Source organism: Oryctolagus cuniculus, chromosome 16 (genome assembly GCF_051225735.1).
Source record: "Oryctolagus cuniculus isolate XC-2025 breed Fujian yellow rabbit chromosome 16, ASM5122573v1, whole genome shotgun sequence".
In the NCBI taxonomy this organism is placed as follows: Eukaryota; Metazoa; Chordata; class Mammalia; order Lagomorpha; family Leporidae; genus Oryctolagus; species Oryctolagus cuniculus.
The window spans coordinates 60,338,225-60,364,154 of NC_142882.1; the positions used below are offsets into that span (position 1 = coordinate 60,338,225).

The following is a 25,930-nucleotide window of genomic DNA, read 5'->3' on the forward strand; positions in this document are numbered from 1 at the left end:
GAAAAGGCAAGAACCGGGTAAGAAATACTTCGACATATGGCAGACAACACATGGCCTATGTTCTGCATACTGAGGATGACAAAGCAAGTGTTAGGATTGGCCGAATCAACTGGCCTCACAGATTTCAGAAAGAGGAAGTCCTGGCCGTGCCAGTTTGGGCTGATTGTTCCTGATTTACTATTCTAAGGCCAAGACTGGGAGCACTGACCCATGAGAGCTGGAGAAGAATCAGTTCTGGGCCCACAGGCTGTTCTTTAAAGAGGAGAGAATCCAACTCTTAGGAAAAAGGGCAGGAAATACAGAGTAAAGAGTTTCTGGAACATGACCAAATGCTGACAACAGCAACAGACTGTGCTGGATACAAAGAGGCAGTCTTGCTGCTGAACAAGATCTGGCCTATTTGGCTCAGGAAAAAATGGACTTTCTCTCCTCTATTCTCTAGCTAAAGGTACTAAGCACCCTAACCTGCTGAGCTGCCTCTGCTGTGGCCCAGTCTAAGCTACAAAGAATACAGGTGGGCTATGTTCAGGCAACAGGAGGAGGAAGTGGGGGATGGACTTGGGGAGGTGGGTAAGCTGACCAGGTCTAGTATAACTGCCCTATATTCTTAAGTGGTTCCTGAGTCAATTACTCTCTGAACATCTTAGGACTCTCATAGTAAGATGTAAGCCAGTTCCATATAAGATTCTTCACTGCTGTGACAGGAACCTGTTCCCCAAATCAATAAATCCTATCAGTTGAATATAAACATATACCCTTTATAGGTAAGGTGGCAAGGTCGTACACACTCCATGTAAAGATGGTCACTTTACATGGTGAAGTTAAAAAGTACTACATGTAAGTGAATCTCTACAGAGTATGTGTATAAAACATCCCATATTTGTGAAATATGAGATATTTCTGGGAACCTTTAAAAGAAACTGGCAACACTGGGAAAGAACTGTGGTTAGAGGGGAGGAAGGAAAGGTTTTCATAATTAAACCATACAAACATTGTAAATTTTGACCACATGCACATATTCATAAATAACTACATTTAAAAAATACATCATGAACTTTAATTATCCTCAACAACAGAGCAGGGTTGATTCTGAAGTCCATGGGACTCGAGTCGCCCCATTATGGGGGCAGAATTTGTCCCAGAACCCAGAACTTCCTCAATGCTTCAGCCTGCACCTTGCAGGAGTATCGCAGGAATGGCACACTCAGGTGGCCAGCAGGGAGATGGACACGAAACAAGCCTTCTTGTCTGAGCCAAGTCCGCTGCTACTCAGCACTGGATCCTAGGAAGAGACAACTCACTCTGCTGAGGGTCAGCTCTTCACTGGGTGGTGCTGAGACTTCACAGCCGTGACACCCAAGACCCTCCTCTCTCTGGTCTATGGATCCCGTTATGCTCGGATGGCAACTCCCCCTGTTCTTTGGCTGCAGTGTTTGCTTTTGAGAAGAGAATGTTGAACAAGTCAGGATATTGTCACTCAGAGTCTGAACTCTCATTTGACTTGGAAGACTTATGCTTCCGTTTTTTCTTCTTTTTCTTTTCTTTCTTCTTTTTCTTATGTTTTTCTTTTTTCTTCTTTTTCTTGTGTTTCTCTTGACATTCTGAGGAACTGGAGCTGCTCCCTTCTTCATCTGAGGTAGAATCCTCCAGTAACTGTTTTAACTGCTGTATCCTAAACATTAAAAAAAAAAAAAATTGGTCAATGAACTCTGATTTTTAACTTAAGTTTTATTTTAGATAAGTGGAGGAGGGGGACTTACAATCAGCTATTTCATTACGTACAAATGAGTTCTTCAAAAAGTTCAGGGAAATGCATACTATGGAAAAAGTATGCATGGATTTAAAAATACTGCAGCATGCAGCAGATCCATACTTTGGTATGACAGAGCACCTGTTTTCAGTCCTGGCTCCTGGTTCTAGTCTCCTGCTAATGCAGATGCTAGAAGTGGTGGTGATGGCTAAGTAATTAATTGGGTTCCTGCCACCCATATGGGAGACTGGATTGAGTTCCTGGCTACCAGCTTTGGTACTGATCAGTGTGGGCATTTCAAAAGTGAACAAGCCTCTTTCCCTTTCTCTCTCTGCCTTTCAAAGAAATTAAAAGTTGATGAGACCCATGCCCCAAAGTTATCAGCAGTTAACAAATTGATTGACTCATTTTAAGCAGAGATTAATTGGGGCCAGCACTGTGGTATAGGAGGTAAAGCCACTGCCTGCAGTGCCAGCATCCCATATGGGCACTGGTTCAAGATCCGGCTGCCCCACTTCCAATCCAGCTCTCTGCTATGGCCTGGGAAAGCAACAGAATATAGCCCAAGGCCTTGGACCCCTGCATCCACGTGGGAGACCCAGAAGAAGCTCCTGGTTCCTGGCTTCTGATTGGCGCGGCTCCAGCCAGAGGCCACTGGGTAGTGAACCAACGGTTGGAAGACCTGTCTCTCTGCCTCTTCTCTCTGTGTAACTTTTTTTCTTTTCTTTTTTTATCTATTTGAAAGTGAGTTACAGAGAGAGGTAGAGTCAGAGAGAGAGGTCTTCCATTTGCTGGTTCACTCCCCAGATGGCCGCAACGGCCGGAGCTGCGCCGATCTGAAGCCAGGAGCTTCTTCTGGGTCTCCCACGTGGGCACAGGGGCCCAAGGACTTGGGCCATCTTCTACTGCTTTCCCAGGCCATAGCAGAGAGCTGGATGGGAAGTGGAGCAGCTGGGACTAGAACCGGTGCCCATAAGGGATGCCGGCACTTCAGGCCAGGGCTTTAACCCACTGTGCCACAGCACTGGCCCCAATAAATAAATCTTTAAAAAAAGAAGAGACAAACCTTGAAACATGCAGCAACAGATCACATACATCAACTGTGCAGGAAACTCTTCCTCAAGTGTTAACTGAAGAGGATCAAGAGCCAGCACCACAGGTGTCTCCATCAGTTCAGCGTATACAATGCAGATTGAATACTTCAGTGAAGCAAACTTTCTGCCAAAACCACTGCCCCCAGGTGAGCTGCATGTAACAGAGCTCTTGGAGCAGGCCCTGGGATGGGTGTTAAGTCGCTGTTTGGGATGCCTGTCTCCTGGAATGCTGGTTTGAGTCCTGGCTGCTCCACTTTTGATCCAGCTGCTTTTCTTTTTCTTTTCTTTCTTTTTTTTTTTTTTTTTTTTTTTAAGAAAAAAGGTTTATTTATTTGAAAGACAAGAGACACAGAGATCTTCCATCTGCTTGTTTACTCTCCAAATGTCTGCAACAGGTGGGGCTGAAGCCAGGAACCTGGATCTCCACCCAGGTCTCCCATGCAGGTACAGGGTCCCAAGCACTTGGGCCATCTTCTGCTGCTTTCCAAGGCCCATTAGCAGGGAGCTGGATTGGAAGTGGAGCAGTCGGGACTTTAATTGGTGCCTATGAGGGATACCAGCACTGCAGGTGGTGGCTTCACCTGCTACACCACAGTGCTAGCCCCTGGATCCAGCTTTCTGCTCATGTACCTGGGAGGACAGCAGATGATGGCTCACATGCTTGGACCCCCGGAACCCATGTGGGAGACCCGGATAGAGTTCCTGGCTCCTGGTTTTAGCCTGGCCCAGCCCTGGCTGTTTTGGGCATTTAGGGAGTGAACCAGCAGATGGAAGACTGATCTGTCACTCCCTTTCTGTCACTCTGCCTTTTAAATAAATAAAAACAAAACAAAACCCTCCCCAGAGCTTTTAATGGTAATTTTAAAGGAATGGGGTCAGGATTCTGAAGCATTTCTTCTAAGAATTGTAAATGAAGATGAGTAATGGTTTTACCAGTAGAACCTGACAACAAAGCACAATCAAAGCAATGGATACCCAGAGTAGAAGTGGGCCAAAGCAAAAGCAGACCAGTCAAAAGCAAAGGTCAGGGCAACAGGGTTTTGGGAGGTTTGAAGCACTTTGTTTGTTGGCTGTAGAGAGCTAAAGAATGGTAACATCTGCTTAGAATCAGAGCTTAGTGAAAACTAGCCAGTGCTTTGCACATGTCCACAAAAGCTCCACCACGAAAAACCAGTGCTGTCCTGTTTGTGAGCTTCATTGGAAAAACACTGGGTATTGGTGTCAGAGTCCTGATTTGGCTCTCTCTAATTTTTTTGTGCTTCATTTTTTTTTTTTTAGATTTATTTATTTGAAAGGCAAGTGTTACAGAGAGAGAGAGAGGAGACATCTTCCATCTACTGGTTCACTTCCCAAATGGCTGTTAATAGCCAGAGTGGGGCCACACAGAAGCTAGGGGCTTCTTCTGGGTCCTCCCATGTGGGTGCAGGGGCCCAATCACTTGGGCCTCTGCTGCATTCCCAGGCACCTTAGCATAGAGCTGGATTGGAAGTAGAACAGCCAGGACTCGAATTGGCACCCATATGCGATGCTGCCACTACAGCTGATGGCTTTACCTCCTATGCCACAACATCGGCCCCTTGCTTCCTAATCTTAAAAAAATCTTTAAAGGGTGTCTATTTCTCCTCAGTTAATAATGTAAAAAAGACAACACAAACACGGTACATTCCAAGGACTGTCAGTCCTTCAGACATGGACTATCACTCATAAAAGTGTTCTGGTTTTGAGGGCACTCATGTTGGGAAATAGTTTGCTTTTATTTTTATCTTTTAATTTCATTTTCCATGAGCTTTCTGAAGTCCCTTTGTATTTTATGTTTTCCCCATTCTTGTTCCTATAAATACCTACTTCACTGTACACCTAACCACTGTACATATTTTTAAAGACAACTTATTTATTTAGAAAAAAATTAACAGAGAGAGGCAGAGGCAGAGAGATCATCCATCTGTGATTCACTGCCCAAGATGGCCACAATGTTAGGGCTGGGCCAGGCCGAATCCAGGAGCTTCATCTGGGTCCCCCACATGGGTGCCAGCTGGGTCAGAGATGGAGCAACTGGGACATGAACTGGTGCCCACTTGGATGCCAGTGTTGCAGGTGGTGGCTCCTCCTGCTATACAACAATGCTAGCCCCTACTGTATAGTTTATATTCCTTTAAGTGTGCTATTTCTGCATGGTCCCACAACCCTTACAATTATAATTACTAATAGATGCCATATTTTGCTAACCATTCCTCTGTTGCTTTCTTTTATCATAGATTTAGCTCCTTAACAATTTTAATTCAGGGGTCAGCACTCTGGTATAGTGTGTAAAGCAGTTGTGTGCGACAGTAGCATCCCATATGGCTACAGGTTCTTTTCCCAGCTGCTCTACTTCTGATCTAGCTTCCTGCTAATTGTCTGGGACAAGCAGCAGAAGACAACCCAAGTACTTGGGCCCCTGCCACCCATGTGGGAGATGTGGATGAAGCTCCTGGCTCCTGGCTTTGGCCTGGTTCAGCCCTTGCCACTGCAGCCACTTGGGGAGTAAATGGAAGACCTCTCTCCCTCTTTTAACTATGACTTTCAAATAAATAAAATAATCTTCAAAAGAAAAGTATGACTTAAAAAAAATTACAGTGCAATGGAACCAATTTGAAAAATATATTCCCATTTCCCACGCCACTTTAATCATGTCTAAAAATGAGTTTTATCAAAAGCTCAGATAGTTAAAGACACTGTAGAAGATAACCTAAATCATGTGAAGGCATTGACTGTATAGGAAAAGTAGACACTGAGGTGGGCTGCCAACATCAACACCAGTGGAGTGAGTCTGCTGCATCAAGCCCACCACCTGAAGCTAACCCAGCAGGAGGGGTCTGGCCAGCTCATTTCCTTGACACTGGCCCATTCAGCTTTGACACCTCAGCTCTCAATCTCTGACGACTAAAGGACTGTATTTATCAAACCATCCCCCTAATATTAGTATGGTTGTTCTCAATGGATAAGAGATAGATATTGTTATGATCAGGATGACCTCACCTTACATCCTTTTCGTGTCTTTTATTCTCCCGAATGATGTCATACATGGGATCTTCATGTGCCTTAAGGGTCAGAGAGGGTTAAGGTTTCATTAGACTGCATGAATGCTATTAAATAAAAACTCCTAAAAACCAGCAACAAAAACCACTACTACATCCCTGTGTGTTTCCAAAACCAGTGATTTCATTGTTTAACATAGCTTTAAGCTCAACATGTTGTAATCATTTTAAGACTTAAGTCACTGGGGGCCTGTACTGTGGCATAGCGGGTAAAGCCACCGCCTACAGTGCCAGTATTCCATATGTGTGCTGGTTCGCGATCCGGCTGCTCCACTTCCATCCAGCTCTCTGCTGTGGCCTGGGAAAGCAGTGGAAGATGGCCCAGATCCTTAGGCCCCTGCACACATGTGGGAGACCCGGAAGAAGCTCCTGGCTCCTGGCTTTGGATTGGCGCACCTCCGGCTATTGCAGCCAATTGGAGTGAACCAGTGGATGGAAGACCTCTCTCTCTCTGCCTCTCCTCTCTCTGTGTAACTCTGACTTTCAAGTAAAACAAATAAAAAAAAAAAGACTTACGTCACTGTAAACTTATGAAGGCTACAAGCCAAAATTTTTCTATTACAAATATATAGGAAATAATTAGCTGGCGCCACGGCTCACTAGGCTAATCCTCCGCCTTGCGGTGCCGGCACACGGTGTTCTAGTCCCGGTCGGGGCGCCAGATTCTGTCCCCTCTTCCAGGCCAGCTCTCTGCTGTGGCCAGGGAGTGCAGTGGAGGATGGCCCAAGTGCTTGGGCCCTGCACCCCATGGGAGACCAGGATAAGTAACTGGCTCCTGCCATCGGATCAGTGCGGTGCGCCGGCCGCAGCGGCCACTGGAGGGTGAACCAACGGCAAAAGGAAGACCTTTCTCTGTCTCTCTCTCACTGTCTACTCTACCTGTCAAAAAAAAAAAAAAAAAATATATATATATATATATAGGAAATAATTAAATATTCTGCACTGGGAAATAACTGCATAAACTGAGGCATAGTGAAAGTGTCAAACAGTATTTCAGTTTGGAATCACTTATATAATTATCTTGGGTTTTTATGAGCAGGTAAGCAAGAGATAGTATTAAGTGAAACAAATGACTTACAAAATATATGTAAGAAATATCTGTAAAAGTCATACAAATACATGTCACATACTGCAAAGAAGTCTGGAAATGTATACATCAAACTATCTGAAGCAAACCCACCTCTGGGGTGGGGAGGCAGGATTGCATTTCATGGCAACAACTTACAGAGCTTCTCATTTTGTAGATTAAAGCTAACATATTCTTGAGGCCAACGCTGTGGCACAGTGGGTAAAGCCACAGGGCCGGCATCCCATATGGGCACCAGTTTCAGTCCTGGCTGCTCCACTTCCAATCCAGCTCTCTGCTAATGTGCCCGGGGAAGCGGCAGAAGATTGCTCAAGTGCTTGGGCCCCTGCACCCATGTCAGAGACCCAGAAGAAGCTCTTGGCTTCTGGCCAAGTTCCAGCCAATGTGGCCATTTGGAGAGTGAACCAGTAACTGGAACATCTCTCTTTCTCTGTCTCTTCCCTTCTCTAACTCTGTCTTTTAAATAAATAAATAAATCTTTTTTTAAAAAAGTTAACATATTGCATTATTTAGATTAGATAATTTAAGTGCCTCTATGTCTTAAATATAAGAATAATGTAGGTAAAATATGGAAAGCCATTACCTCAAAAAAACGTGTATAGTAATTTAGATATTATTAAAAAGTGGAATTTAGGCTGGCGCTATGGCTCACTAGGCTAATCCTCCGCCTGTGGCGCCGGCACCCCGGGTTCTAGTTCCAGTTGGGGCGCCAGATTCTGTCCCAGTCGCTCCTCTTCCAGTCCAGCTCTCTGCTGTGGCCCAGGAAGGCAGTGGAGGATGGCCCAGGTGCTTGGGCCCTGCACCTGCATTGGAGACCAGGAGGAAGCACCTGGCTCCTGGCTTCAGATTGGCGCAGTGCGCTGGCCGTAGCGGCCATTTTGGGGGGTGAACCAACGGAAGGAAGACCTTTCTCTCTGTCTCTAACTCTGCCTGTCAAAAAAAAAAAAAAAAAAAAAAAGTGGAATTTAAAAATTCCACCAGCCAGGGATACTTACTGTTAACATATGGTGTAGTTCTTCCACTCATGATTCATAATTTATGAAAAAATTGGATTATATTTGGATTATACACAGCTCTACTGTTTTATACTTTTGTTTTCATGAATATTTTCCCAGAATATTGCACATTCCTCTAAAACCTAATTCCTAATGTCTAAATAATTTCTATACTACATTCATTTATGCTGGACTTTTTATAAATATTAGTTTTGATTTTCTTAATCATATCAGTATGTAATCATGAACATTATTGACATAAAGTGTGTATATATATATATATATATATATGAACATTCTGTTCAATCCTTAAGGTAAACTTTTGGAAGTGGATTTGTCAATTAAAGTTTAAAGTTATTTGAAATTTATCATTGAGCTATATTTTACGGTATTTATAAAAATTGACATTTTACTTACAAGTATTTCATTGAGGAATTTTTTTCAGATTATTAAAATGAAAACATAAAACTAAATACTGTGAAAAGTCTGGAAAATGGCTGTTGTCCCCATTTTATACTGATAATCCCAATGTGTTCACACACGGCATAGTTCATGTGGCAGAAACAGTTACTGAATGAGGAATCCACACGTGAGGCAGATGACTCTTAAGATAAAGTGAGGAGTGACAGACATGTCTTCCTTTCATCTAGAGAGGAAATTTAGACACACTTCTAGCTAAAAATGGGAAGACACCCAATTTCTACATAAAGACTGGGAAACAAAAATTCTGATTACCATCATGAGACTTGACTGTTTAAATAAGTTCACAAAAATGGGGTTGAACATATAACAATGACTGCTCCAGAAAATGCAGCACTGTTCCAAAGGTATAAAAATAAAGAACATTTTAATAGAATTTAGTTTTCTGATAATGAGCTGAGCTGTCACACAAATGCCATTTAACAGGCAAAATTAGATCAGGCAGACCAGAAGCCAAAAGGCTTCTAGGATTGTGTCTTACACGACCACTCAGCTCACTGGTGACTCCCTGGCTTGTCGAATATTCACCATCTCTCATAAATGTAAATGGACACTGGGGTTTTACTTACTACTCTGAACTGTTCTAACTTTTGGTTGCCTTTGATAAAGAAAGGACATTCTTTGTCGCCCGTTCGGTGACCATACCGTTTGCAACGCCAACCTAAAAACAAAGAAAGGATACTGATGTAAAACGGTCTCAACTAATGGAGGTCACATTTCACTCAACACTTAATTATATTAAAGCTTGTCATCATCACACTCCAGTTCTAAGAGCAAATACAATCAGTGCATGAGCCATCAAAGTTAGACTCCAGAGTGCATAAGTCAACTCAAGCATCTTTGAATCTTGTAGCTTTAGGAATAAATACTCAATTCACAAGTATTTATGAAGCAATCCAATACAAAAGTACTGAAAAATGTGGATTTTCTCTTTAGTGTGCCTCAGTATAATTTGTAGAGTAAATCCTTCCTGTTCATAAAGTGGGCTTCATCTTCATTCATACATTTAGGCACAAAAAGATCAGAGCTTCTTTCTCAGGTCAAATCAACCCTTATACAAATCTTCTCCTTTAAGTGAATGAAACCACAGATTCTCTTAAAGTGCTGATATAATCAGAACCCTAATAAAATGGTACCTGCACGACAGGGAGATTGTCCTGCAAGGAGGTACACTAGAAACAGCAGAAGGCTGAGGAGATCCGTGTTACTTTTCTCACCTGTTTCCATCCTTTCAGAACCATCTGAATTTGAGGCAAGTTAGAAAACTGGGAGTGGTGCGCTGGAGTGAGAACCTGTGTTTGGGACCTGAGCAGGTACAACCAGGGAGGTCAGGAGGCATGAAATGAGGTCACAGGTAGGACCAGCCAATTGTCTTTCATGCTGGCAACTATAGCAAATGTGCAATGAAAAGAAAGAAAGTTTTCCCCTTTTATCTCTACAGAAGGATTGGAGGCAGGAAATCATCAAAAAGAATGAAGTCTGGGGATTTCAGTGGTTGCCTCTAAGCTGTCTCTGTCCTTGTCTTCCCCACACTTTAAGGACAACCCTCCATCCAACCAAAGCCTTCTCTATGGCCAAACTGAAGGGGTGTGACCCGCCGCAGCACCTGCATTCACGTGTAGGTCTCCAGAAGATACCATGTCTGCTCAAAATTCTGTTACTGTTGAAGAAAAGGTGATCCCAGGAACTCTAACCGTGCTCCACAGCACAGATGAAAACATGAAGGAGACTGCTGGTAATGCAGACTATCAGGGCCCCCTAACAAATGCCAATAACCTGAGTTTATAGCTGTACTGGGCTGGTGCTGTGGAATAGCAGTTTAAGCTGCCTACTGTGACATCAGCATCCCCCCAAGTGCTGGTTTGGTCACGACTGCTCCACTCCAATCCAGCATCCCAGACTCTTCCCAGAGAAGGCAGTGCATGATGGCTTGGTATTTGGGCCCCTGCCACCTATATGGGAGGCCAGGATGGAGTTCCTGGCTCCTGGCTTTGGCTTGGCCCAGATCTGGCTGTTGCAACATTTAAGGGAGTGAATCAGCAGCTGGGAGATTTTCTATCTCTTTCTGTGTCATTCTACTTTTAAATGAATGAATGAATAAATAAGATATATCGGTGGTTTATAGGTATATCAAAATTTGAGAACCAGTTTGGTAGTTCACATGCACATGGGGACATCTTTGCTTCCCATCTTGGTTGGGTATAAGTTTTTGGGAGTCTGAAGGAGGAAAGATTGCTTAGGAATAGCATTGAAAAATAACTTGCCTTGGAAAAGTTTAACATTCAAAAAATGCTGATTTATTTTCATCTACTTGAAAAGCCGGGGAAGGGGGGGTGGGGGGCGGAGAGAAAATCTTCTTTCTGCTAAATCACTCCCCAGAAGGCCTCAACAGCGAGCTCTGGGCCAGGCTGAAGCTAGGAGCTCAGAACCCTGTGGGAGATTCCCACACAGATGGCAGGGGCCCAAGCACCCGAGCCATCATCTGCCTTCCAGGACGCATCAGCAGGAAGCTGGATGGGAAGTGGAGTAGCCAGGACTTGAGCTGGCACTCTCATGTGGAACACAGGCACCCCAAGCAGCAGCTTAACCCACTGTGCCACCAGGCTTACCTCTCCTTGTAAAACTTTACATGGTCACCATGTGAACACACTGCTAGGGTCTCCACAGGCATTTTAGAGGCACAGGTCAAGGAAATCAAAGCTTTAGCTTAACTTCTTGTTAAAACTGCTCCCAATACAAACCTTCTCATTTTAAAAATCAATGGACAGAAATGTAAAATACATGAGACAAAATCAGACACCTTATTAAACAGGTAGTAGGCAACAAGCTTTTAGAAAGCAGACGGTAGACTTCTACAGACTAACTGCAGATAGTCACACGCTTTCATTCCCTCCTTCAAGGTGACAGAAAGGGAATTCCTTCCAAAAAGAATAAATCAGGAGTTCCGTCACGAATGGCCAAGGAGAGGTGGGCATTTGGTGCAGTGGTTGAAGCACTGCTTGGGATACCTGCATCCCATACTGGAATGCCCGGGTTCAAATCCTGACTCCTGTTCAGATTCCAGCTTCCTCCTAATGTTTCCCATTGGAGAAAGAAGGTGATGGGGTCCCTGCTATCCATGTGGAAGATCTGAATACAGTTCCTGGCTCCTGGCTTTAGCCTAGCTCAGCCCCAGCTATTGCCAAGTTTTTAAGAAGCGAACCAGCAGATAAAAGATCTCTCTCTGGTCCAATGCTGTGGCATGGCGCAGTGTGTTGGAGCTGCCTCTAGTGACACCAGAAGCCCATACTGAAATACCAGTTCAAGTCCAGGCTGCTCCACTTCTGATCCAGCTCCCTGCTAATGCACCTAGGAAAGCAGGGGAAGATGGTCCAAGTGCTTGGGACTCTGGCATCCATGTGGGAGACCTGGATGAAGTGCCTGCCTCTTGGCCTATCCCAGCTTTAGTTCTTGTTGCCAGCTGGGCAGTGAACCTGCAGATGGAGTATCTTTCTCTCTCTAACCATGCCTTTCAAATAATAAAACAAATAAGTAAATTTAAAAAAAAAATAAGAAAAAAGATCTCTCTTTGCCTTTCAAATAAAATGAAAATGATTAAAGAAAAAAAAAAAAAAAAAGAAGGCTGGCGCCGTGGCTCACTAGGCTAATCCTCCGCCTTGCAGCGCCGGCACACCAGGTTCTAGTCCCGGTCGGGGCGCCGGATTCTGTCCCGGTTGCCCCTCTTCCAGGCCAGCTCTCTGCTGTAGCCCAGGAGTGCAGTGGAGGATGGCCCAAGTGCTTGGGCCCTGCACCCCATGGGAGACCAGGATAAGTACCTGGCTCCTGCCATCGGGTCAGTGCGGTGCGCCGGCTGCAGTGCGCTGGCTACGCCGGCTGTTGGAGGGTGAACCAATGGCAAAGGAAGACCTTTCTCTCTGTCTCTCTCTCTCTCACTGTCCACTCTGCCTGTCAAAAAAAAAAAAAAAAAAAAAAAAAAAAAGAATGGCTAAGGAGTAGGTCCTTAGTCTAACAGTTAATATGTTTGCCTGTGTCTCACTTTTTTTTTTTTTTTTTTGACAGGCAGAGTGGACAGTGAGAGAAAGACAGAGAGAAAGGTCTTTCTTTGCCGTTGGTTCACCCTCCAATGGCCGCCACGGGCGGCGCACTGCGGCCAGCGCATGGTGCTGATTCGAAGCCAGGAGCCAGGTGCTTATCCTGGTCTCCCATGTGGGTGCAGGGCCCAAGGACTTGGGCCATCCTCCACTGCACTCCCGGGCTACAGCAGAGAGCTGCCTGGAAGAGGGGCAACCGGCACAGAATCCGGCGCCCCGACCGGGACTAGAACCCGCTGTGCGGGCGCCGGAAGGCGGAGGATTAGCCTAGTGAGCCGCGGCGCCGGCACACCTGTATCTCACTTTTAAAAACCTGGTTAGTTCATGGCTCCAGGTCATGACTCCACCATTGCGCCAAATGCCTACATGGTTTCGTCTAACCCTAATTTTACCTCATAAAGGTATAACCTCCAAATGTTATTACATTAGAGATTAGGGCATCAGCAGATGAATTAGGGGCACAGACATACTCTATACAGACGGTGACAGGTGATCCACATGGGGCCGGCGCCACGGCATGGTAGGTTAATCCTCTACCTGTGGTGCCAGCATCCCATATGGGCACCAGTTCTAATCCTGGCTGCTCCTCTTCTGATCCAGCTCTTTGCTGTGGCCTGGGAAAGCAGTAGAAGATGGTCCAAGTCCTTGGGCCCCTGCACCCGCGTGGGAAACCCAGAATACGCTCCTGATCCATTATGGTCATTTGGGGAGTGAACCAGCAGATGGAAGACCTTTCTCTTTCCCTCTCACTGTAACTCTACCTCTTAAATAAATAAATAAAACGTTAAAAAAAAAAAAAAAAAAGGAAGGTAATCCACAGAAGGCAGATATGAAATTGACAGAATTGAATTCAACCAACTGTCTGAATTAAAGGACTTAATATTCATGTGTAGGAACAATTTTGGGGTTAAACTGGAGATCAGTACATGGAAAGCAGAACTCCAAAAATTGTAACAAAAATGGCAGATGCTTGGCATAGCAGTTAAGATACTACTTAGAGGAATACAAGAGCCACCAGAAGCTGGAAAAAAAAGAGGATGGAACTGCTCCTGAGCCACCAGAGTTAGTGCAGCCTGGCCAACAGCTCGATTTCAATGCAGTGAAACAGATGTTGGGATTCTGGATCTCATAATTATGAGATACTACATTTCTGTGACTTTTATAACATCCCATTTACAGGGATTTGAGGAAAGTAATAGACAGTACTTGTTTATTAAGAAAGAATCTTAGTGGGCAGGCATTTGGTGCAGTGGCTAAGATGCCACTTAGGAGGCTGGCATCGTGGTCCAACAGTTTAAGCCATCTCATTCAATGCCAGCAGCCCTTATCCAAGTGCTGATTGGAATCCCAGCTGCTCAGCTTCCAATCCAAGGCTTCAGAAAGCAATGGAGGACAGCCCAAGTACTGGGACGTCTAGATGGAGGTCCAGGCTCCGAGTTTAAGCTGGTATTGCACCATTGTCCTCAGGTGTTATGATGGAGGCTATTCTAGATAGTAAATTAACATGGAAAGCACATAGTGAAATAGTGGTCGAAGCATAAAAGGCATATGATAAATAGTATTGTTATTTTCCTTTTTCCTACAAAGTTAATGTATTCAAAGAGAACTAATCTTAAGTAGACCACCATTGCAAAGATTGATGTTATGAGAAGCAAGAAAGTTCCAGCATCCATATTCTGTATAAATGGTTAGGTCTGGATATTTTGTAGGTTGAATCTGATTCATCATTACTGTGAATATGTCACGTAATACTGAACAGAAAATGGATTTTTTTTGGAGTGCAAGGATGTTTATTTTGCAATAAAATTACCAAATATTCACTGAAAAAAAAAAAGTACTGCTTAGGAGGTAGGTGTTGAGGAACAGTGGGCTAAGTTACCACTTGGGATGCCTGCATCCCATATCAGAGTGCCAGTTCCAGTCCTGGCTCCTCAGCTTTCTGCTAATGTGATTCTGGGAGGCAGGGGATGACAGCTCAAATACTTGAGGTTCCTGTCACCAACATGGGAGACCTGGATGGAGATTTTGGCTCCTGGCTTCAGCCTGGCTCAGCACTGGCTGCTGTAGCCATTTGGTGAGTGAACCAGTGGTTGGAACACCTCTCACTCAGTGACTCTGCCTTTTAAATACATCTTTAAAAAAAAAAAAAAAAAAAAAAGCCCCAGAGCCCAAGCTAAGTTCTCCCTCTTCCCTTGGGCACCTGCTAACATGTATTCCCCAGCTTCCTTCCCTAGAAAATGGAGATCATGTCAGGACTTTCGATTAGTGTGGTGAGTTAAAGAAAAGAAGCACACAACTCAAGGCAGTGGCAGGGACTTGCGTGTGTCGGGGAGTGTTCCTTGAAACTCCTCCTCACTCACACTGCATCACTTTGACTTCTTTCCCCAAGGGCATCCAAAGTCCTTTAGTTGGCGCATGAGCCAGAAACTCCCGGGCATGTTCGTTGCCCGGTACATCTGGTATACAGTCTTCTGGCTTCGTCTCATCTTCCTGAAGGAAGGAAACAGAATGTAAGCAACACGGTGGCAGAAAAAGCCAGGGAATTCTCTTCTGCCTGCTTTGGAACCCACTCAAGCACTGCTGGTTCCACAGTCATCCCCAATTATTCCACAAAAAGTAGAGAAAGACAAGTTATACCCACCAAGAAAAACTGGAAATGAACACACCGAGGAGCTACAGCAAAGCAGCCACATGGCTTCTCTTGGGAGGAAAGGGATGGATGAAACATGTCCTAGAGACAGGAATGGTCTGCGAGCTAAATGCTGATCGCAGACAGATTTGAAGATGAGAAAAAAGTTTCATGACCTCAAAATTTGTGTAATGAGAAAAGGTAAGAATTACAGTATACAAGGCTGTTTTCGAGAATAAGGGAAATTGCATGTCATATTAAAATAACCAGCTCTATCTTGAAGGCCACTGTCATACATATCATGTCTCTGACAGGCACTTTCATGATTACAGGTAAGGTGTTTATTTTTTTAAACTTTCTGATTTTTAAAAAAATTAAATAATTATTTTTTTAATCTGTTAATTCGAGAGGCAGACAGGTAGTGACAGACGCAGAGAGAAAGAGTTCCCATCCCTGGTTCATTCCTCAATGTGCAAAGGCAGGAGCAGGGAACTCAACCCAGGTCTCCCATGTGAATCGCAGACCCAATTTACATGAGTGGAGCCCGATTATCATGTTTCCAGGAATATCAAATTTATAAAAGGAGAATGGTTTCTCAAAAAAATCTTTTTTTAAAGTTGAGATTTAACAAACACAACAAGTCCCTCCAGCCTTTAACTGCTGCCCTGGGTCCTGCCTCATGCAGCAATAACTGGAAACCAAGGTGTGGCACTGGAGGAGGGATCCCCGCACAGGGGAGGCTGCAGCGCCGGAGCTCTGGGTCTGAACCTACTGTTCTGCAAGCTGAAGACACTCAGGAAACCAGCAGAATGTACCCAGGGGCCACATGAGGTTGGACAAGCAAGGAAAGGGGGCAGCAGAGCTGTGAAAGAACAGAGGCAAGGCGCGCGCGCGCACACACACACACACACACACACACACACACATACACGGCCCGCGCTGGTTCCTTGGGGGAGGGAAACACCGCTTCCACAAAAGCACTGGCTGGTGACAAAGCCACAAATTAGGAGCTGTCTAGCACCTGCAGGGAAGAAACAGGATTTTCCTAAAAGCAGGTTTAAATTCTTATGTAACCCGTTCTCCTAACAAGTGGCTGAGTCTCCAAGAACCTGTCTAATGGAATAACCAAGAATACAAACTTCACACTCACCTTGATGAGTCCAGGAGGAGGTTTTTCATAACTAGAAAAGAAGAAACACAGAGAAAATCATCAGTCACATTAACAGGAACAGAACCCACCAAGTTAATGAGAATCAGAGCCGCATCCCACGTGCAGGCCAGGCATCACCTTGGGAGAGCGGCAATGGGCCTCTGCTCAGGCTCAGCTGCTCTGTGGCACCAGACGGTGCTGTGTTTCAGGGACTGAACCCCGAGAAGGACGCAGCAGGCTGAGTGTAGAAGTGTGCATTAGGACAGGTGGCAAGACAGGAAGGCCATTCCACAGACCCAGTGTCCACGGACTGAAAGCCCAACACTCCTTAAAGGGGTGCGTGCCTCCGCCCAGGAGTAACACACAAACACTTTGAGCTCAGGTCTGGGCCTCATCTCTGTGCAGCTCCAGGGAACGATTCATTCGGATACTTCAGAAAAGTCTACAACAACGAGAACATTTTCTTCATCCTGGTTTAAGAGACCCTTTAGAAGAGAATGGTTATTAGGGGTATGTGTCTAGGAAAATTGACTAAGGGAAAAATAACAGGGGAAAACAACTTGGCAGAGGACGGATGAGAAACGCTGCTATCCACTAACCAGAGCTTTTTGAAGGGGCAGAGGAGGATCTGCCCACTGAGCCCTGCACAGTAAACAACCGGATATGAACAGAATTAGCTTCTTGAGTATGTCACAGTCGTTTTCCACAGCAGCTGTTTAAAATATTTGCTAACACAAAGTGGTGGTATGACACAGGCCTGACCCAGCAAAAACACTGGAAATCTGCACAACTTGGGAAGATGACAGTCTCATTAGAAACACTAACGCTGCGCCTTATGTATTGAGACCGAAATGAGCGTGGCAGTGAAGTGTATAAAGCCACAGATCTGATAAACATGTCAGAGCTGTACACACAGCAGCATATGGCCTAATGGAGATCCAAGTTCACAGAAAAAAAATCTATCTGATCTTGCCAAGATCAAAAAGGGCGTGATGTCACTGTTCATTTTGAAATACATTATTAACAATGGCATTCCCTAAAGTCTATTTTACCACGGGTTTCACAATTTTAAAGAAAGGTGGTTGGTATTTTTTCTAGAGCTACATAAGTCCTTCATGAAAAATACCTGTTGGGCCGGCGCTGTGGCTCACTTGGTTAATCTTCCGCCTGCGGCGCCGGCATCCCATATGGGCACCGGGTTCTAGTCCCAGTTGCTCCTCTTCCAGTCCAGCTCTCTGCTGTGTCCCAGGAGGGCAATGGAGGACGGCCCAAGTACTTGGGCCCCTGTACCCGCATGGGAGACCAGGAAGGAGCACCTGGCTCCTGGCTTTGGATTGGTGCAGCGCCAGCCATAGCAGCCATTTGGGAAGTGAACCAACAGAAGGAAGACCTTTCTGTCTGTCTGTCTCTCTCACTGTCTATAACTCTACCAGTCAAATAAAAAAAATTAAAAAAAAAAGATACCTGTATACCTGTCAAGGTTTTTTGTTTATTTGTTTTTTTAGAGAATTGAGGTAGAGAAAGAGAGAGAGGTCTTGCATCTGCTGGTTCACTTCCCAGATGACCACAACAGCCAGAGCTAAGAGGAACTTCTTCCAGGTCTCCCATGTGGGTGCAAAGGCCCAAGGACTTGGGCCATCTTCTACTGCTTTCCCAGGCCACAGCAGAGAGCTGGATCAGAAGTGGAGCAGCTGGGACTTGAACCACCACCCATATGGGATGCCAGCACTGCAGGCTTGGGCTTTAACCCACTGTGCCACAGTGCTGGCCCCCCAGTCAAGGTTTAAAGTAGTATTTAACACTAAACAGAAAAGATAAGGAATCTGGAACATATTTATGTATAGGTTGTTTTCTGTGGCAGCTAAGAATCTGCACTTATCTTTGCAGTTAATTCTTAAAATTTAAAAAACAGTTAGCAAAGCCCCATTCTTTTGTACCCCCTGAGAAGCCTTAATGTTAATTCACTGAGACGGTAATTGCTCCAAACAATAAGACTCAATTATCTATGAGGCAAAAATCTTTCTTTTGCAAATTATTTCATATTACTCCTTTAAGTTTTTGAATGTTGGGGTGGGATTTCCTTGACAAGAGTCCTTCATGTAAGCCTACTCCTCCTCACACACTTGTTCCTGCCCTGCATCAAAGGGGCTGGAAGGCAGAGACCCAACTCCTGCAGATGCCCACAGTGGCCACCCTGTTATGCCCGACACGCGGGAGCTCTTGAGTGACAGCAAAGGCAGGAATATGGGTGGAACTCAGATGCCCCTGAGGGCTTGGCAGGGGGGTGAAGTCTGGAAAACTGCTGTGCAGACAGAGAAGCATGCATCTGAATTCAATTTGTAAAAAACCACCAGAGTGCGGAGTGCTTCCCATTCAACGTGGCTTGTTGTGTTATCTGTCTTCCTTCCCCAGGTATTTTTAAATTAAAAGAAAACAAAACGAAACAATTATTTGAGAGGCAGAGAGATACAAAGAGAGCTCCCATTCCCTGTATCACGCTCCAAAATGGCCAGGACTGGGTTGATAGAAACTGGGAGTCCATGAATTCAGAAATACAACAGAGTTTTAAAAAGTATGTTTTGGGGGCCAGCACTGCAGCACAGAGGGTTAACGCCCTGGCATGAAGCACCGGCATCCCATATGGGCGCCAGTTCTAGTCCCGGCTGCTCCTCTTCCGATCTAGCTCTCTGCTGCAGCCTGGGAAAGCAGCAGAAGATGGCCCAAGTCCTTGGGCCCCTGCACCCAAGTGGGAGACCCGGAGGAAGCTCCTGGCTCCTGGCTTCAGATCGGCGCAGCTCCCGCCGTTGCAGCCAATTGGGGAGTGAACCAGAGGATAGAAGACCTCTCTCTCTCTCTCTGCCTCTCCTCTCTCTGTGTAACTCTGACTTCCAAATAAATAAATAATAATAATAATAAAAAAGCATGTTTTGTAGGGGTGGTGTTTGGTGTGGTGGTTAAAATACTGCTCGGGATGCCTGCAACCCATATTGCAGTGCCTGGGTTTACGTCTCAGCTCCGCTCCAGGTTCCTGCTAATGTACATCCTGGAAGGCAGCCGGTGATGGCTCCTGCCGTCCACGATGGGAACCTGCCATCCATGGGGGAGATCTGGATTGAATTCCCAGGTCCCAGCTCCAGCCTGGCCCAGTCCACGCTGTTAAGAGCATTTGGGGATGGAACCTGCAGATGTGTCTTTTTCTGTCTCTCTGACTTCCAAACAAATAAAAAAAAAAATAAACTAAATCTACTGCAGAGAAATAAAGTCTTCTGTAAAGTTAAAAAGACAAAGAGATAGATGCCAGAAGGGAAAGGCAGAGATCAACAGAAATCCAAGAAATAGGAAAAACAGAAGAGGAAACAAAATATAAGTTTACTTATGTACTAAACACACCCATGACATGCCAAGCCAAAAAAAAAAAGTTCGCCAAGAAACATGGACATCACCGTGAAACTTGTGGATGGCAACCACAGGATGCTCTGTAAGGGTGGGGTGACACTGGACAGGTAACTTAAAAGACAGGGAATGAGCATGACATCAGACTCCTCAGCAACCCTGGGATGCCACCTCTGAAATTCAAAGCTTTTTTTTTTTTTTTTTTAACCTAGAATTCCATACCTAGCCAAATTACCTATCAGTTTGAAAATGAAATTTTCAGACACGACATGCTGTGTCTACAGATTTAACTTCGACATACTCTTTCCTGGGAAGTTAGAGAACATGCAGTAGTAAAATGGGGGAATAAAAATAGAAAGAAGCCATGGAATCCAGGACTGGCATTCAAGACAGGAAGTGGGGAGGGGAGTTAGTTAAGGATAACTGCAAGATACCAGGTATAGAAAGTAACCAATGCCTATTGAGATAAGAAAGATTCTAAGTCGAAAACGAACTCCTGGGTTATCTGGTAGGTGGAACATGTGTGCAAAGTACTGTCAGGGCACCAAAGGGGATCCCTAACTGCTTTGGCAAGCTAGGGACTTTCTTTTCTTTTCTTTTTTAAAAGATATATTTATTTTACTTGAAAGTCAGAGTTACATAGAGAGAGAAGGAGAGGCAGAGAGAGGTCTTCTGTCTGCTGGTTCACTCCCCAGGTGGCCACAATGGCGAGAGCTGTGCTGAGCCGAAGCCAGGAGCGCCAAGTCAAAGCCAGGAGCAAGGCCCAGAAACTCTGGGGAGGGAACCCACCAAGGCCGCCTCCGCAGTCTGTTGCCATTAGGTCACAGCCTTTCTGTCCAATCACATTTCCACACGGGTGTGGATTCTTCACGTGATCCAAGCACAACAGGGAGCACTTTTTGGGCCTTCATCCTGAAGGCTCCTATGTCATGTAAGATTTTCATTATACTTGCTATTGTCTCCTGTCTGAGGCCTCCCCCTTACCAGGTGAGGAAAGGAAGGTACCACACCTTTCTACCTCTACCATGGCCCCAGCTTGCTGACCCTATGCAGGGAAAGCAGCAGCAGGAAGCAGAAGAAATGAAAAACAGAGGCTTTTGACGAGGAAGCAAGACTCAGCACACCACCCGTCTCAAGGATGAACAGTATCGCCTGGTTACACCGGTCGGCATGGGGACTGATGCCTGCATCCCATATCACAGTGCTGGGGCTCAATTTCTAGCTCCGACTTCCCACCAGTGCAGACCCTGGGAGGCTCAGGTTACTGAATTCATGTCCCGCGTGGGAGACCTGACTTGCACTCCTGGTTCCCAGCTTTGGCCACTTCTACATCCTTACCTCTTATGACAAGAGGTTGACAGATATGCCTAAAATTGTTGAGTGAAAGAAAACAGTATAGAATATAGTTTAGAAATATGCAGTTAAATTGCAAAGGTTAAAAACAAAAAGAATTTGCTCATGAAAACCTTATTTGGAGGGAGAGAGGGACAGAGAAAGAACGGAGAGTGATGGTGTGGAGTTAGGCAGCCCACTGTTTTAACAGCATTTTGGTGCCATTTCAGGTTTCATGCAACACGTAAATAGTACTCTGGCGTGAATATGGCTTAATTTAAGAATCGAACAAGATTCTGAAGTAGCCAAAGCAAATACATCAACATTCAAACAACTCTGGAACAGGAAAAACTGTTAGTCTGAGAATCAGACACCTGGGTTCAGCTCTAGGCTGGACAACATATCCTTGAGCACACGACTTAACCAGGGAGCCTCCATTTTATCATCTGTAAAGTGGGTTATAATCTCTCTTTTTATGAAAAAGCTCTATGAACTACCAAAAAAATATACATATGGTATTAACTACATCTGGCAGCAAACACTAAAAGATATGGAAGGCTGGGCAAGGCTGGGGCCTCCCTGCCTGTATGTTGGGGAAAGATCTCTGGAGACCTTCAGCACCAGAAAGTGAAGTGAAGGGGCCAGAACCGAGCCTGAATGTGCATGTGGGAAATGTAGGGCCTGCACCTGCACCATTGCCTAGCCGAGGCCAAGAAGAGTCAGCCAGCTCCGGGGCCACACTGGAAAGAGTAGGCCAGGCCCCATTAGAATTGTGCATCAAAGCCGCCACAGGTTAATAAGGGAAGATTTTAACTCCTTGAGGGCCTTTCCTTACATGACCTAGTGCAGGTAACCAGAAGCGACTGAAACAGAAACAATTTGTGGACACACTGAACTTAAAAAAACCGACTTCTACGCTAATATGAAAATCACCACTTCTATGTTAATGCAAAAATCACAGAGAACTTAAGGGCTGCAGAACTAACCTGCCTGATACTGTACTGGACCTCAGGAAACCTCCTCCAACTAACTTGGCAAGACTTGAACACGCCACCTCCGAACATGGCACCCGGACACACCACTTACTCTGAGCCAGCCAACACTAAGCCCACACTCAACTGCCTGCAAGGCCCGTGGGAAGGCCCTTGAAGAACAGAAATTTACACCTGTCACAGGAATTTTCACAACAGCCGTACCCTATCTGGAAGACAGCTGTGTGAGTCCTTATGACCCACCCCCGACTTACCTGCCTACCAGGCCGCCTGCATTCTCCCCACATTTCCTCCCCTCGCCCCACCCCCACCCCCACCGCTTTTCCAACACGCCTAGAAGCATGTTTGAGTCTCCGATTTGGTGACGCTCCTGGGCCTGGGTACACAATTCAGACAGCTTCTCTCCCGCTGACCCGGGTCCTCGGTGTAACCAGTAGCCCGGCCAAGGAACCTGAAAGGGCCCAGGAAAGTGACCTTGTGCCGGCCTGTACCCGGCTCTCCCTCCCAGGCTGTCTGGAGCTAGGAGAGCGCAGGGCGCCGCAGTCGGGCCAGGCTGACCCCTCGACAGGACACCCTGGCCCCGAGTTCGGGCTGCAGCTGTCCCTCTCAGCACTCCGGGCCCGGGTCCCGGCACAGACTCCTCAGGACTGGGGCGAAAAGGTCCACACTCCCGAATTCAGGCTCAGCTCTCGGGCTGGCTCCTCACCCCTCTCAGGCAGCGGAGGGTGGCCACGGGGTGGGTTTTCTTCACTTCAGCGGGGATCACCGGACTCAAACGGGAAACAACAGGGACCAACGTGCTCGGCTCAACTTACTCGGCCCACACACACACACACCGACGGCCGCTCAAAGAACACTCAGCTCCTCCCAATGGCGCCAGGAATCCAGGTCTTCGCCTCCCGGCTCGGGACCAGGCAAGCCCCCCACCCACGTGCGCGCAGGAGGCGCCCACGCGGATCGGGCCTGCGTGGCCCCCTCCAGGCCGTGGCCAGATCCCCCGTCACGGGGGGCTTTAAGTCCCGGGCCCGCGCTGCCAGACACCGGTCGCCGGCCCCGGGCTCTGAGGGAAGACCCAGCGGACAAGGCCCAGGCGGCCGGGTCCCTGGCCACCCGCGGGGCTCGTAGACCCGGCCTGGCCCCCGCGGGCAGCCGAGCGCAGGCCCCGTCGTTGGCGGCGCGCGCCGGGGACTCACAAGGACTCCAGGTGCTTGAGCTGCTGCAGCTGCTGCGCGTCGTGCCGCCGCCGCTTCTGCTCCCGGCGCCGCTGCAGCTCCTGCTCTGGCGGCTCCCGCGGCCGCCGCGCGCCCCCTGCTCCCGGGTCGTCACGCCCCGGGCCGGACGACATCGCGGCCCCCGCGGCGCGGCCCAGGCGCAGGCGGCAGCCGCCGAGACGGCACTTCCTCCGCGCGGCGCCCGCCGGCCCCGCAGCGCCCCCTCCCGCCGCCGCCCCGCAGCCAGCCCGGGCGGGCCCGGCTGTCCCAGCCGACGCCGCCCACCCCGCCTGCCCGCGGCCGGGTCCCGCCGTCAGGCCCGCGGGTGCCCCCTAGCGGCGGCCGAGGGCCTGGGTGGAGCCTGAGGGCTTCCTGGGATTCGAGGGTCCCTGGTGGCCACGCCCACCTCTGGGGCCAGGGCTGCCTCTGTGGGGTCCCCACCCCTTTGCGAGTCTCGTGTGCGCCCCAGTGACGCACGAGGTGTTCCTTACATGTTAGTTACGTGTTAGCAAGCGTCATGCGTCTGGGGAAGAAGGCAAGGCTCTCCATGTACATTCTCCTGTTCTCCAGGGCATGGGATTCGTGGTTAAAGCATGGTCAGGGTATGTTGTGCTTGCCTAGGTTTGGGTGAGGGAAGTGAGAATAAAAGCTAACATAAGGTGCAAGCATTTGACCTAGCGGTTAAGATACCCACGTCCCACATTTGTGTGGCTGGGTTTAATGCACAGCTCTCCTCCTGACTCCAGTTTCCTGTTAATGTAGCCCTTGGGAGGCAATGGTGATGGCTCAATAAATTGGGTCCCTGCCACCTAGTGAGAAACCTGGATTGAGTTCCCAGCTCCTAGCTGTGACCTGGCCTGGCCCAGGGGCTATGAAGGCTTGGGGAATGAAAGAGTGGATATAAGCTCTTTCTCAAATAAATAAGGGATTTTTACCAAAAAATGATTTAATTTTACAAAAATATAAGTGTTGATACTGTTGTGTTTTTTTTTAACCCAAAATGTATTTATTGGGATAGTTTGCTGCTCATCTTGATTCAGGGTGTTGCTTTCTGCTAAAACAATATACTCTGTGTGCCTTGCTCTTCCTCCAGTAGGCTGGAGAGGACATAGAGCAGCCCACGCATGACACTGCCTTTTGGCCGTGGGTAAAGGTTGTGGTGATTTTATAGAATTCTGGGCATTTTACGTCTGCACAGTAGGAATGGGAGCTTTGCACCAGGCACTGCTTGTTTCCTCTCCTGGAGAGGAAGGAAGGAGATTTTATTGTTTGTTTGATTTAAAATTTGTATTTATTCAATTTGAAAGTCAGAGTGACAGAAAGCGAGAGACATAATTTCCATCCTCTGGTTCCCTCCCCAAATGGCCTGGAACTCCCCGTCTGGGTCCCCCGTGTGGGTGGCAGCGGCCCCTGCATTGGAGCCATCCTCCATTGCTGCCTTCCAAGGCACATTAACAGGGAGCTGGATCAGAAGCAGAGCAGCCAGGACCCTAACATGTGCTCTAATGTGGGGTGCCGGCATCCCAAGCAGCAGCTTAACCTGCTGCCCTAGGAAGGAGATCCTTTGTGAGTGACATGGACTATTTTTATTTTATGGACCATGAGGAGGCCTAGTGCTTTAAGGCCAAAAGATGTAGAAGGAGTAATTTGTAGAGCTAGGATCCAAGCTAGCTGGGTTGAATTTTGAGAGTCCCTGATATAATTGTTTTAGCCTTGAAATATAATGGGGGAGAAAAACCCACAGAGAAAGCAGAAATATCAGCATAGTGGAAATGCTTGCCTCAGCTGTGATACTGAAAATGGCTCATAGCTAGAACATATGAGGCCCTCTTTCAGATTTATACCATAAAGTACAAATAGACAAACACAGAGAGGATATAAACAGATACAGAAAGAATGTGAAAATCAAGTTTTCTACTAAGACTGAAGCTAGAATAATTGTTGTGTGACTGCTGAAGCAGCCATTCATTGAAGTTACATGGGCCCACGATGTCCTGCTAACTTGTTGCCTTGTAATACATGCAACCCTGATCAAAAAGGATAGATTCTCTGGAAGGTATGATTGAGAAGAAAGGAAAATGCAACTTAATGTGCATCCCAGAAGGAATTTACATATGGTAGGTGTGGTTATGAATGTGAATGTGATGCAGAAGGACATGTGATGCAAAACCCAGAAAAGGAGAACCAAGGAGAACAACCAGTCTGTTCCGTGGAGACTCAGATTTGTTAAGAAAATGTGCCCTATTTGGACCAACAGTTAAACTTGGCACTATATGAAAGGACCTATGTTTGAAATGTAGCCATGCCTCTGCTGTCACTCTGTTGTCATCCAGCAACATTCTGATGGGTAGTCATGTCTGATCCTGGACATGCACAGCAGTGTGTTTTGGACAGATGTGAATATCAGAGTGGTTGGAAAGGTATCCTATTATAAATTAATAAATTGATATTGTGGCTTATAAATTAGTTTCTGTGACTTTCGTGGCAGAGTTATTGTATTTTTATTTTTATTTTTTTATGATTTATTTAATTTATATGAAAGACAGAGTTACAGAGAGAGCTAGAGCCAGAGAGAGAGAGAGAGAGGTCTTCCATTCTGCTGGTTCACTCCCCAAATGACCGCAACAGCCAGAGCTGAGATGATCTGAA

At 46.5% G+C, this 25,930-nt stretch overlaps 1 protein-coding gene across 4 annotated transcripts; it reads right to left on the minus strand.

Moving 5' to 3' along the window:
* Nucleotides 1–1,034: 1,034 nt before the first annotated feature.
* RP9 (RP9 pre-mRNA splicing factor) lies at nt 1,035–23,571 on the minus strand. Of its 4 annotated transcripts, none has more exons than XM_051853290.3 (6): nt 23,264–23,571; nt 16,354–16,384; nt 14,935–15,064; nt 9,053–9,144; nt 5,863–5,924; nt 1,035–1,672 (listed from the first exon to the last, which is right to left on the minus strand). In XM_051853290.3, exons 1-6 carry the CDS (start codon nt 23,413–23,415, stop codon nt 1,474–1,476), a joined length of 666 nt encoding a protein of 221 aa, XP_051709250.1. In that variant the 5' UTR covers nt 23,416–23,571; the 3' UTR covers nt 1,035–1,473. The 4 variants fall into 4 exon arrangements, 3 of the variants coding, with proteins under 3 accessions (XP_051709250.1, XP_089171617.1, XP_089171616.1); XM_089315491.1 differs by having other exon boundaries at nt 9,129–9,144; nt 23,264–23,536; XM_089315490.1 differs by lacking the exon at nt 5,863–5,924 and having other exon boundaries at nt 23,264–23,536.
* Nucleotides 23,572–25,930: the final 2,359 nt, after the last annotated feature.

What these genes read in the sequence shown, in the direction of transcription:
- RP9 (XM_051853290.3), bottom strand. Translation starts at nt 23,415, where the DNA reads ATGTCGTCCGGCCCGGGGCGTGACGACCCGGGAGCAGGGGGCGCGCGG. An exon ending in CTCCTCCTGGACTCATCAAG is followed by an intron (nt 15,065 to 16,353) that starts GTGAGTGTGAAG and finishes TCCTTCCTTCAG; the next exon opens with GAAGATGAGACGAAGCCAGA. An exon ending in AGAAGTCAAAGTGATGCAGT is followed by an intron (nt 9,145 to 14,934) that starts GTGAGTGAGGAG and finishes CTTTGTTTTTAG; the next exon opens with GTTGGCGTTGCAAACGGTAT.